The sequence below is a fragment of the Geotrypetes seraphini genome, chromosome 4 (genome assembly GCF_902459505.1).
Source record: "Geotrypetes seraphini chromosome 4, aGeoSer1.1, whole genome shotgun sequence".
In the NCBI taxonomy this organism is placed as follows: Eukaryota; Metazoa; Chordata; class Amphibia; order Gymnophiona; family Dermophiidae; genus Geotrypetes; species Geotrypetes seraphini.
In genome coordinates, this window is record NC_047087.1 from 95,986,010 (window position 1) to 96,000,039 (window position 14,030).

Consider the following 14,030-nt stretch of genomic DNA (forward strand, 5'->3'; position numbering starts at 1 on the left):
CCGGTGCCCGAAGATCTGCCCTCTTCTTTGCGCTGGGCGTTCAGGTTCCCGTCTTGGGGGATGCCGGATCACGGCGTAGGGGTGCGACACGAGTGGGGGGGGTACCGGATCGCGGGAGGGGGCGCTCGTAAATCGAGGCATGCTCGGTTTCCAAGGCATCGATTTTGCAAATGTTTTGTTCGTCTTGCAAAACACTCGCAAACCGGTGCACTCGTAAACCGAGGTACCACTGTATTATCTTCTCTCTTAGCACTCATATTTCATCTGACAAAACAGATGATGTTTCAACAAAGGTTTAAATGAAGTAAGATTCCCTTGCTGATGTATGTAGCCCAGGAGTTTATTCCACTCTACTTGGCCTGCACTGCCATATAGGTGCTACCTGCAGCCAAAAGGGCTATTCAGGTTGTAGACAGGTAGGTATAGTGGGTTTTGGGTGGCTCACCATAACCTATATGGGAGTTCTGGTGAGATGTTTATCTGGCACCCTTTATGTGAAGTTCACAGCAGTGCCCTCTGTGGTGCCGCACTGCTCTGTTGCCATGTCTGGGTGGCCAGTCCATTACATGACTGGACCCTCCCACATCCAAATTGTCTTGTTCTGGGCATTTGGGACTTGGACAAAATTTTTGTCGAAAATATGGTATAAACATAGACGTCCTGGCAGTCTAGGCGTTCAGATAGAGGATTTAAAAAAAAAAAAAAGTTTCTAGATGTATGGTGGTTTGCCTTTTGAAAACAGGCATTTTCTTACTGCCGACTTTGGAATCTGGCGCCATACGTCCAAATTGGACTTAGAAGTATGTTTTGAAAATGTCCCTCCAGGTATTTATCCGCAGGACAATCTTATAACCTTCCACTTATGTGTGAAGAAAACTGTTTCTATATGCATAAGTCCTTTATAAAATTCCTTCCTAAACAACATACATACAATGTAACTCATCTCACCAATGAATTGGTTGATCTGTTCATCCATCAATCCATCTCTCATTTCATTCTTGCTAGCAATTGTACACCTCAAACCAGCTGGAAGTGCAATCAGAAAATCATGGGTTGAAGATAGGCAGTCAACCATAAATTTGGAATGCTAATGAATTCCAATGGAGGCTGTCATACAGGTCAGGTAGATACAAGAAATATGAAATAATGAAAGCAAATAAAGACCATATGGCCTATCCAGTCTACCCACCCATGCCATCCACTATCTATTCCTCTCCTTTAGAAATCTTATGTATGTACTTATCCTAAGCTTTCTTGAATTCAGATACACTCCTCCCTCATTATTCGCGGTTTCGGTACCCGCAGTGTTGACTATTCGCAGTTTTTTGTGCCGGGACCCCTTCCTAGTGAATCTACCTTACCTGGTGGTCTTGTGGTGACGCGGGGCAGGAGCGATCTTCCTACACTCCTGCTCCCAGTTCGGTCCATAACCATTGCGAATACGGAGGGGGGAGTGTACAGTCTTTGTCTCTACTACCTCCACTGGGATGCTGTGCCATGCATCCATAATTCTTACCATAAAGTATTTCCTTAGATTACTCCTGAATCTATCCTCTTTAACCTTCATCCTATCCCCCTCATTTCAGAGCTTCCTTTAAACTGAAAGACACACTTCCTGAGCATGTATGCTAAAAGCAATTTAAATGCCTCTATCCCTCCTGTGCCATCTTTCTTCCATAGTATTATCGAGGTCTTTAAGACTGACCTCATATGCTTTGTGATGAAGGCCACTGACCATTTTAGTAGCCAGTCTCTGGTCTGACTTCATCCTGACTCTAAATGTGGTCTCACAAGAGACTTATATAGAGGCATCAGCAGCAGTTTTACCCTACTGGCCATTCCTCTCCCTTTGCACCCAAGCACCATTCTGGTGTTTTGCCACCTTGAAAATATTTTCACATATCATCACACCGAAGTCTCACTCTTCTTTCCTACACAGTACTTCACTCCCTATATTGTACCTCTGCTTCAGGATTTTGCATCCCAAATGCATGACCTTGCCTTTTTTAGCATTAAAGCTTTCTGCCCCGTGGGTTTACAAGTAAATTACTTTGTTCAGAAGTAGGCAGAAAACCTACCTTTCTGAGATAGCCCTCAACTCATAACCCTACTCCCCACTGCCCTCTTCTCACCACCCTAGCCAGCAATTTAACCATCCCTTTTAATTGTAACCCTTACCCTGGCATCCTTTTGTCTTGATGGTGAGCTCATTAGAGCAGGGACTGTCTCCTTTGTAATTTTGTATAGCACTGCTTAGGTCTGCTAGCGCTCTAGAAAGAATTAATAGTAGTAGTATTAATAGTAAACTATTTTGGGGTCCCCATTCTTGTGAAAGGCTTTATAAATGCAAAAGATTGCTGATATAAGCACACTGGAGATTTCCTTGAAGAAAGGGAGGTGATGTCTTCCTTTTGCTATTCATCTCAATATTTTTATTGTTGTGCATATTTTAGCATGAGACCATATTAAAATCTTTTGATCTCACTTGTAAGTATCCTTTTTTCTTTACAGTTGTTGCTGAAAAAGCCCCAGAAAGCATTAAGGCTACAGTGTCTACTGGCGTAGACCTGTCAAAGGTAGCTCCAGGTAATGTTTCAGATTATTTCTCTAGCATCTGCTTCCTCTTCTTCTCCTAAGAATTACTTCTTCTTTTCTAAGGCAACATATTCTAGCCAATATTCGAGCGATTTAAATGGATAGAATAGGCTCTGGGTCCCTTAAATCACTCCAAATCGTCTGCCAAACCATTAATATTCAGCGGCATTTAATCGGGGAGTGCCACTTTATATCAGCTTTGACTGGCCCCCCAAAAAGAGGGCAGGAGAGCACTGGGGAGGAGCTGGGGGTTATGTGAGTATCAACAAGTACTGTGAATTGCCACGAGAGGTTGCGGCAGCCATTTTCCTGAGGCTGTTGCAAGGGGCAGTAACAAGTGGGCCTTACTCCTGTTCTCATCACCGCCACTGGTCTACCTGGAGCTGAGGAAGGCCCAAGGGAGGGCTACTGAGACTTGGGGGTTCTTCCTGTAGGGGGAAGGAGGGGTCTTCATGTCATGGGTTGGGGGAGGAGGAAGGAAAGAGGGAGCTGTTCATGAGGAGAGAGGTTTCAGAGAGAAACATCCAAAATTGGTTTTATGCGGGTCCTGGCCAACATTCAGCTGGGGCCTCTGTAACTGTCAGCTGAATATTGACTGGGGCCTGCATAAACTCTGGTGGTTAGCACCTAACCAATAAGGCCCAGATGTTCAGTGCTGGGCACTGAATATCCAGGGCTAATTCTACCCACAGCTGTCAGAGTTTGAAAAGACGCTGACTTCAGCAGGCTGAATATCTACCCCAATAAGTTTTAAAAATATAGTAATAGAGAATGTGCTTATCTGCCTTGCTTCAGTAAACTACATTCCGCTCAATATTCAGCACTATTTGGCCAGCCAAATAGCACACAACTGGCTATCCGCTGATATTCAGTGTGAGATAGCTGGCTATCTCCCGCTGAATATTCCGGTTGGTGGCTAGTCTGGTGACCATCTAAATCCAGCAACCAGATAGAACCACCTAAAAAGCAGGCCTATCTTTGACCACTAGGACTTAGCTGACTAGCTAATGAATATTGGCATAGCTGTCTATGTCTTGGCTGACCAAAGAACATCCAGTAGGGTGCTGACATTGAATTCCCAGTTTTGCTGCTAAATGCTGGAGATAGCCAGCTGTCTCCCACGGTCTGTAAATTAGCCCCATTATTTTGTCTAAGCATAGTAAATGCCCCTCTTAAATGGACAGGTTGGCTTAAAACCTGCTTAAAGATATCCAGATAATATATCTGAATATCTGTAAGCAGCAGAGGTCCAGCTGAATATTGACCTCAGTATTCTTCAAGGAACATTGTAATGTTTTTACTCATATTTGTAAGGAAAATAAGTCAATGTTGAATTTTTCTGAATATATTCTAATTTATTTAATGAATTAAGGGGAAACAAAACCACAAACTCAAAAGCACAGAACCAGAGTGGAATTGTCTCAATCAGAAAGGTGAGCACTAAAAAAGTGTCCTTCAACTCATCTGATTTTTTAAACAGAAATGCCTTTATTGATCCAAAATCATCCAATGACTCAACGTCCCGACATGCACATGTTTCGGCCTAACCGGCCTGCCTCAGGAGTCTTATGAGTCTTCACCAGGTGTATTAGAAAACCATATAGTATACAAAAATACACACACCCTCTAAGCACGACTACTAAAATACAAAGACGTAAGTCAGTGATCTTCACGACGGATGTGCTGTGACTGAAAAGAAGGATGCATATACGTGATTTAGGATAAATAAAGGCATTTCTGTTTAAAAAATCAGATGAGTTGAAGGACACTTTTTTAGTGCTCACCTTTCTGATTGGGACAATTCCACTCTGGTTCTGTGCTTTAATGAATTAAGAACATGGTTTAATGATTCCAGCCAAGCCATTTGTGCAACTCTATTGCCAGCTCAGCTCTGTTCACTATCAATAAAGTGAACTTTGAACTTTACACCCATGGCTGAATTATTGACATCTCGTCCTCACGACTCCTTTGTTGTGCCTTGATTGTCTCGTCGTTGAGGCCTCCTTGGGCTCTCTTTACGGCAGCTCAGCTCTGTGCCATTATAGGACTTCTGCCCTGCAACAGCACTTTCTGGTTCAGAGCAGGAGGTCAAAGACTCAAGTTCAAAGAGATGGAATATTGAAATCCAAGTCACAGAAACTGTATGATGAATGCAATTTGGCTTCAAGTTTTGGATGAAAAAAAAAAAGAAACCTTGCCTGCTTATCTTATTTACTGTAGCACAGGAAAGCATAGAGACAGGGTACCAGTTATTAAGTTTCCAGTTTCAATTTATTTGATATATCTTCTATCATCACAATATCTAAGCAGTTTATGATAATAAAAATGGTAACATGAAATGTAAAGAAAGCAAAGTTCTTATTCATTGAAGTCTCCCTTTGCAATACAACAAGCAAAAATATGGAAGAAGGGAAGTATGTCAAACTGAAGGAGTGTGATATTTTTTCACTGTGAGGTCCATACAGGTTGCTCTCCTGACTTGTTACATGACCATCATGAGGAGCTAAGCTCCATTGTAGAACTATGGAAAACAAGCAAGAGATTGACCCTTAGTCCCACAGAAAATGCAAATCCAGCGAAAACAAAAACTCTGTGGAGATGGTGATGTTCAAGATGCAGGCTTTATTTAAAAATATACAAATTCATAATCCACATAAAATATATCTAGGACTCAAACCGTTGGGGAATATGGACCCAACACAGTCTGTGTTTCGACAATATTGCCTTTTTCAGGGGTCCCTAAAAGTCCTGATATAAAAACGTGTATTAAAAACTGAAACAATAGTGAATTGTAACTATCTTTTCCTTGTTGCAGCTCATAGTGAAAGCAAGACAAAATCTTTGGAACCTGACACTTCTACTCAGCAGCCAGCAAGCACCCAAGGTAGGAAAATCTTCCATTTCTGGTGTTTCTACTGCAAGTTGCACAATGTCACAGAAACTGTGTGTTATCTCATCTTTATGCTCTAAGACTAGCCCACAGCTAGTTTCCTCCCAGTACTTCCCTCTCTCTTTCCACTGCTATGGCTCCTGTATACTTCCTCCTGCTGACACTGACTTTCCCCAATCTCTCCCTTCACCCCAAACCACTGAACTCCTCCAAACCACTCTCTTATTGAATCCATTACCTCACCCTCCCTTTTGTCCACTACCATCTTCTCAGGCCTAAAGCTTCAACACTCTCCCTGCATGCATCTCGCCTGCGGGGCAGCAGGCACCCCCACCCTCCTCCACTCCCACATGTATCTTCTTGCTCCTTCTCTTGCTATCTGCTGGGGATATCAACTCCAACCCTGGTGCTCCCAACCAACTCCCATCCTACTTATGCAGGTCACACCACAATGTCACCAGTCTTATTTCTTTTCCTCTCCTCCCCTCCCCCTTCCTTGCCCTTCTCATGTGCCCTGTGGAATGCTCGCTCTAGCTCCAACAAGCTTGCCTACATTCATGACCTCGTCATCTCTCAATCTGGGACCTGGATTTGCCCTGATGACTCTACTTCAGGCTACCTTTTCTCCCACATGCCTTGCCCAGGTGGTCATCTTCCTGTAGATTCCAATCCCTTCTCTCACCTCAATCTCACCGCTTTTCTTCCTTCGAAGTCCACTCCATCCATCTATTTGCTCCATCCATCTATTTGCTCTCTTACCCTTTCGTGTAGCTGTCATTTACCAACACCCTGATAAGTCCCACTCTTTCTTCCTCTCTGACTCTTGGCTTTCCTTCTTTTTTGCAACTATACAGCAAAAAAAAGGAGTAACCAAGGTCCCACAAAAAATATATCACTGGATAATCAAACACAAGTGATGCCCAACCAGCAAATATAAAACGTAATTAATGAGAAGATATCACTATTTTTTGTTTTTATTTAAGGAGGAAAAAAAGACTTCATTGGGGTAGGCAGACTTTGCTGTATCTAATACTGCCGCAACAACCCACAATCTAATCATTGTGTGCAAGCAGTGATAATTGGATGGAAGGGGATTTTTTGACCAGTGATTCGCCCCTCCTCTCCACCACTATGCTACACAAGTCAGTAAATGAGTCTGTCTCCTCCTATAATTCCACTCTGCTCTCTGTTCTAAATACCCTTGCTCCCCTCACCCTAGTTTCAAGTTTCAAGTTTTATTACCATTTGATGAATCGCTTATTCAAATTTTCTAAGCGATGTACAATTTAAAAAGCCACTAGATAGTGGTCTCACATACAATTTAACATACAAATTAAATAAATCAACTAACATATTTGCATTCATATTAAAGACAAACATGATTGAAGAAGGAAAGGGGGGAAAAGTTACAACTTCATTCTATATTGGAAATAACATAAAAGGAAAAAAACGAAAGGGAGGGGAAAGGGGTTAATGAGGTTGATATCCGTAACAGAATGTGAAGGGTCCAAAATAAAGCATATTAAACATCAAAAGCGTCTTGAAACAAAAAAGTTTTTAATAATTTTTTAAAAGATGAAAGATCTTTTTCATTTCTAATATAGTGTGGCAGTGAATTCCACAATTTAGGAGCCATAACAGAGAACATATCATTTCTTCTTGTGCCAACGATTTTCAAAGAGGGAATTGTTAGTAAGTTTGAAGAAGATGATCGTAGAGAACGTGGGGCATTGTATGGAATAATCATTCTAGTCATAAATTGTGGTTCGTTAAAGATTAGTATTTTGAATACTAAAAATAGAATCTTAAAGTTAATTCGGTGGGAAATAGGAAGCCAGTATGATTTAATCATTAATGGTGTAACGTGATCATATTTTTTTGCTTTATGAATAAGTTTTATTGCCGTATTTTGAATTATCTGGAGTCGTCTTTTTTCTTTGTGTGTTATATTGATTAGAAGAGAGTTACAGTAATTGATTTTAGATATGATCATAGAATGGATTAATATATTTACAGATTTAGGATCTAGAAATGTAGAGATTGAACGAATCAGACGTAATTTATGGAAACAAGATTTAACTAAATGACTGATGTGATTATGAAATGATAAGTCAACATCAACCACTACTCCGAGAATTTTCAACATAGGTACTGATTCTAGGGGGATATTATCTAGAATGAACGGTGATATTGGCGTTAAGTCTTTTTTCCAGGTAAAAAACATGGTTTTGGATTTTTGAATATTTAATGCCAATTTATTAGAACTTAGCCTGTCTTTTATCAAGTCTAATTTTTTATTTATGGCCGTTATTTCTTCATCATTTTCCGGGTCAGAAGGGTGCAGGAATTGAATGTCATCTGCATAAGAGAATGATGTAAAACCCAGTGATTGCGAAATGGTGAGAAGAGGAGATAGAAAAATATTAAATAAGAGAGGTGACAGAATAGACCCTTGAGGTATCCCATAGGTAGAAGAATAATATGTAGAATAGTCATCATTAAATCTGACTCTGGAGGAACGGTCTAATAGAAAAGAGGTTAACCATTTCAGAACTTGACCACCTAATCCTAATTTGTAAGGCATGCCAAACCCCTACCCTAGCTATTTTCTTTTGTGCCAGGTCTGCTATCGGTTGAGGTACCTCAGGCTTCTGTCTTCAGACCACTTCTGTTTTCCAGCTACACTTCTTACCTTGGTGCTCTAATCTCCTCCCATAGCTTTCAGTATCACCTCTATGCCAACAACTCACAAATCTCTCGCTACACCTGAAATCTCTAAAGATATTCAGGCCCAAGTCTTAGCCTGCCTGTCTGACTTCGCAACCTGGATGTCTCACCGTCATCTAAAACTAAACAGGCTCCTTATCTTCCTCCTAAACCCACTTTTCCTCTCCTCCCATTCTCTTTTTCGGTAGACAATGCCATCATCTTCCCTGTCCTATTGGCTCACAGCCTCGGGGTAATCTTTGACTCATCTCTCTCCTTCTTTTCACAAATCCAGTAGACCACAAAAAGTCTGTCATTTATTTCTCTACTACATCACTAAAATCTGACCCTTCCTCTCTAAGCACTTTGCTAAGACCCTCATCCATATTCTTATCTAGGGTTACCAGATTTTCCTTCAGGAAAATCCGGACCCATGGCCATGCACTCAGGACCACCCAGTTCTGCCTCATTCCTGCCCTGTTACGCCCCCCTAGCCACACACTCAGATAGCATCCGGGTTTTGAAAAACTGTCCAGAGCCCCGGACATGTCCTCAAAAGGAGGACATGTCTGGGGAAGTCCGGACGTCTGGTAACCCTAAGCTCATCACCTCTCACCTAGAATACTTCAACCTGCTTCTCACTGGCCTTCCACTAAACCATCTCTCTCCCCTTCAGAACTCCGCTACCCGTCTCATACTGCAAGTTACTTTGCTCACACTACCCTTCTCCTCAAGTCACTTCATTGGTTCCCTATCCATTTCCACATGCACTTCAAACTCCTCCTGCTGACCTACAAGTGTATTCACTTTGCAGCTCCTCAGTAGCTCTCCTCTTTCATCTCTCCCTATATTTATTTATTTGGTTAGTTTTATATCCTTTCCTCCCCAATGAGCTCAGAATAGTTAACAAGGTTGACATACATAATGAATAGACAAAAAAATTATGAATTTACATGTGTACTCCGCTCATCAGGTAGAAACAGAAACATAGAAAGGTGACGGCAGAAAAGGGCTATAGCCCACCAAGTCTGCCCACTCTACTGACCCGCCCTATCAAGTCTGAGTGTCTTACTAGGCCTCTGTAGGGATCCCACGTAGATGTCCCATTTATTCTTAAAGTCAAGCACGCTGTTGGCCTTGGCCACCTGCTCCAGAAGCTTATTCCAGTGCCCCACCACTCTTTCCGTGAAGAAATACTTCCTAAAGTCACCCCTAAATTTCCCTCCTCTGAGTTTGAGCGGATGCCCTCTTGGGGCCGAGGGTCCCCTGAGTAGGAAGATGTCATCTTCTACCTCGACACGACTCGTGATGTATTTAAACGTTTCAATCATGTCTCCCCTCTCCCTGCATTCCTCCAGAGTGTAGAGCTGCAGTTTGTTCAGTCTCTCTTCATACGAGAGACCCTTGAGCCCCGAAATATTCCTAGTGGCCATCCGTTGAACCGACTCGACTCTAAGCACATCTTTGCGGTAATGTGGCCTCCAGAACTGCACACAGTACTCCAGGTGAGGTCTTACCAAGGTTCTGTACAGTGGCATTATGACCTCAGGTTTCCTGCTTACGAAACTTCTATTGATACATCCCATCATTTGTCTTGCCTTGGATGATGCTTTTTCCACTTGATTTGCAACCTTCATGTCTGCACTGATGATCACTCCCAAGTCTCGCTCAACTATCGTCCTAGCCAACGTTTCTCCATTTAAGGTGTAGGTTTTGCACGGATTCCTGCTACCGAGGTGCATGACCTTACATTTCTTGGCGTTGAAGCCCAGCTGCCATGTTGAGGACCAGTTCTCCAATGTAAGCAGGTCCTGCGTCATACAATCCTGCAAATTATTTTCCCTTACTATATTGCATATTTTGGCGTCATCGGCGAATAATGTTACTTTACCCTGAAGCCCTCGTGTCAAGTCCCCTATGAATATGTTAAAAAGGAGTGGACCCAGGACTGAGCCCTGCGGGACTCTGCTGGTCACTTCCGATGTTTCAGAGAAGGTGCCGTTGACTACCAGCCTTTGAAGTCTACCACTCAGCCAATCTTTGACCCAAGTAGTTAGCGTCTCACCTATCCCCATTGATTTCATCTTGCTTAAAAGCCTGCGGTGTGGGACACTGTCAAAAGCTTTACTAAAATCCAAGTACACTATGTCCAGAGACTCCCCGGAGTCCAGCTTCATTGTTACCCAATCAAAGAAGCTGATGAGATTAGATTGGCATGACCTACCCCTAGTGAATCCATGTTGATTGGGATCCCTCAGATTCCCATCCTCCAAGATCATGTCTAACTTGCGTTTAAGTAGTGTTTCCATGAGTTTACACACTATCGATGTGAGACTCACTGGTCTGTAATTCGCAGCCTCTGCTCTGCAACCCTTTTTGTGCAGAGGAACGACGTTAGCTGTTTTCCAGTCCAGTGGGACTCTCCCCGTCCTTAGGGAAAGATTGAAGAGCATGGCTAATGGCTCTGCCAGGACTCCGCACAGCTCTCTGAGCTCTCTTGGGTGCACTTTGTCTGGTCCCATGGCTTTGCTCACCTTGAGTCTTGCCAGTTCGCTGTAAACGTCAGCCGGTGTGAACTCAAAGTTCTGAAATGGGTCTTCCACGCTTGAATTTGATACCAGCTGAGGTCCGTGTCCAGGTGCCTTGCAGGTAAAGACTGAGCAGAAGTATTCATTCAGTAGTTTGGCTTTGTCGGAGTCCGCTTCTGCGTAATTCCCATCCGGGGTTCTAAGGCGTACTATTCCACTGGTGTTCGTTTTCCTATCATTAATATACCTGAAGAAGGATTTGTCCCCTTTTTTAATGTTCTTTGCTAGGTTTTCTTCCACTCGTAGTTTGGCCTCCCTAACTGCTGTTTTGACCGCTGCAGACCTGGCCCTGTATTGACTGTTAGCTTCTCCTTTCCCTGTACGTTTGTATGAAAGAAATACTCTTTTTTTCTCCTTGATGAGATACGAAATTTCATCCATGAACCATTGAGGTTTCTTGTTTCTTTGTTGTTTATTTACCGATTTTATGTAACGGACAGTTGCCTCCTGTAGGGTCAGTTTCAGGGTTGACCACATAGCTTCCGCATTATCAATTTCCTCCTGATCCTGTAGCGTTTGCTGGACGAAATCTCCCATGCGTGCGAAGTCCGTGCCCCGGAATTTGAGTACCCTCGTTTTTGTTTGTGATTTAGGGAAGCCTTTCCTAAGGTTGAACCATACCATGTTATGGTCACTGGAGGCTAGCGTTTCTCCCACCGAGACCTCCGAGACGCTTTCCCGGTTTGTAAGTACCAGATCTAGGATGGCCTGGGCCCTAGTGGGCTCATGTATCATTTGTTTAAGCCGTATTCCCTTCATGGACGATAATATCCTCCTGCTCCCACAAGTTGTTGCTGAGAGTGTATTCCAGTCTACATCAGGCATGTTGAAGTCCCCTAACAGAACAGTGTCCCCCCGTAAAGTGATATTCTCAATGTCTTCAATTAATTCTGCGTCCTTGTCCTCCGATTGTCTTGGAGGTCTGTATACCATACCAAGGTATAAACATTTTTCTCTGCCTCTGGCCAGGTTTACCCGGTTCACGGAAGTTTCGCCCCCCACATTTCGCCCCCAGCAATTCGCCCCTCACATTTCGCCCCCGCACATTTCGCCCCCCGGATGTTTCGCCCCCACACATTTCGCCCCCGCACATTTCGCCCCCCGGATGTTTCGCCCCCACACATTTCGCCCCCGCACATTTCGCCCCTGAGTGTCAGACTATTCCTCTCGCAGGCGATTTCTTTGCCGACACGACGGCAGGCTACAAATTCAAAGTGCACAGCTGGCTGTTCTCACTGCCTCTAATGTCGGCCCTGCAGCTCCGGACTTCCCCACACCTGCTCTCTCCCCCCCCCCCCGATCACTATTATTTTAAATGTTATGGCAGCCACGGCGCTGTATCCATCGGAGGAGACTTCTAACCTCGGCCATGAAGTTGCTGTTGCAGGAAGAGTTCCGGGGCAGGCCGAGGTTAGAAGTCTCCTCCGATGGATACAGCGCCGTGGCTGCCATAACATTTAAAATAATAGTGATCGGGGGGGGGGGAGAGAGCAGGTGTGGGGAAGTCCGGAGCTGCAGGGCCGGCGTTAGAGGGAGGAAGGGCTGATGGTGCCACAGGGTCCCGCGTTGGGGGGGGGAGGGAGGAAGAAAGAAGATGGGGGTCATAATCCAACGCTACCTCGGCCTGAGGTGTGGGGAAGTCCGGAGCTGCAGGGCCGGCGTTAGAGGGAGTAAGAGCTGATGGTGCCACAGGGTCCCGCGTTGGGGGGGGGGGAGGAAGAAAGAAGATGGGGGTCATAATCCAACGCTACCTCGGCCTGAGGTGTGGGGAAGTCCGGAGCTGCAGGGCCGGCGTTAGAGGGAGTAAGAGCTGATGGTGCCACAGGGTCCCGCGTTGGGGGGGGGAGGGAGGAAGAAAGAAGATGGGGGTCATAATCCAACGCTACCTCGGCCTGAGGTGTGGGGAAGTCCGGAGCTGCAGGGCCGGCGTTAGAGGGAGTAAGAGCTGATGGTGCCACAGGGTCCCGCGTTGGGGGGGGGGAGGAAGAAAGAAGATGGGGGTCATAATCCAACGCTACCTCGGCCTGAGGTGTGGGGAAGTCCGGAGCTGCAGGGCCGGCGTTAGAGGGAGTAAGAGCTGATGGTGCCACAGGGTCCCGCGTTGGGGAGGGGAGGGAGGAAGAAAGAAGATGGGGGGTCATAATCCAACGCTACCTCGGCCTGAGGTGTGGGGAAGTCCGGAGCTGCAGGGCCGGCGTTAGAGGGAGTAAGAGCTGATGGTGCCACAGGGTCCCGCGTTGGGGGGGGGGAGGGAGGAAGAAAGAAGATGGGGGTCATAATCCAACGCTACCTCGGCCTGAGGTGTGGGGAAGTCCGGAGCTGCAGGGGCCGGCGTTTAGAGGGAGTAAGAGCTGATGGTGCCACAGGGTCCCGCGTTGGGGGGGGGGGAGGGAGGAAGAAAGAAGATGGGGGTCATAATCCAACGCTACCTCGGCCTGCCCCGGAACTCTTCCTGCAGCCACCACCAGCCTAGGCAGGAACATGAAGTTGCTGTTGCAGGAAGAGTTCCGGGGCAGGCCGAGGTTAGAAGTCTCCTCCGATGGATACAGCGCCGCGGCTGCCATAACATTTAAAATAATAGTGATCGGGGGGGGGGGGGAAGAGCAGGTGTGGGGAAGTCCGGAGCTGCAGGGCCGGCGTTAGAGGGAGTAAGAGCTGATGGTGCCACAGGGTCCCGCGTTGGGGGGGGGAGGGAGGAAGAAAGAAGATGGGGGTCATAATCCAACGCTCAGGGGCGAAATGTGCGGGGGCGAAATGTGTGGGGGCAAAATGTGTGGGGGCAAAACATCCGGGGGGCGAAATGTGTGGGGGCGAAATGTGTGGGGGCGAAATGTGTCTGGGGGCGAAATGTGGGGGGCGAAATGTGAGGGGCGAATTGCTGGGGGCGAAATGTGGGGGGCGAACCTTCCGGATCCCGGTTTACCCAGATGGATTCCCCGGTTTACTTGACATCGGTGATCCTGGTCTCTGTCTGTACCCTTCTCCTCTATGGACAACTCTAGATTCCGTCCCTTCTACTTTGCTGCACCGTATGCCTGGTCATTAGTCTTAGATAATTGTATATACTTCTTCCTAGTCTTTTTCACAAAAGGCAGGGTTGATATAAAAGTTTAGGTGCCTAGGTGAAACACGCCGGATGGTGTGAATAACAAGAAGAAAGACCTGGCAAAGCTTGAAGAATGGTCTGAAATTTGGCAGCTAAAATTTAATGCTAAGAAATTCAAGGTCATGCATTTGGGCTGAAAATACTC

At 45.4% G+C, this 14,030-nt stretch overlaps 1 protein-coding gene across 50 annotated transcripts in view; it reads left to right on the forward strand.

Annotated features, from left to right (window-relative positions):
• ABI3BP (ABI family member 3 binding protein) overlaps positions 1 to 14,030 on the forward strand; it is a 433,553-nt gene that overhangs the window by 177,140 nt on the left and 242,383 nt on the right. For all 50 annotated transcript variants that reach the window (XM_033942670.1, XM_033942663.1, XM_033942658.1 and 47 more), the window contains 2 exons: positions 2,512 to 2,586; positions 5,411 to 5,479. In XM_033942670.1, coding sequence (XP_033798561.1) covers positions 2,512 to 2,586; positions 5,411 to 5,479 — 144 coding nt within the window. The remainder of the gene's footprint in view (positions 1 to 2,511; positions 2,587 to 5,410; positions 5,480 to 14,030) is intronic.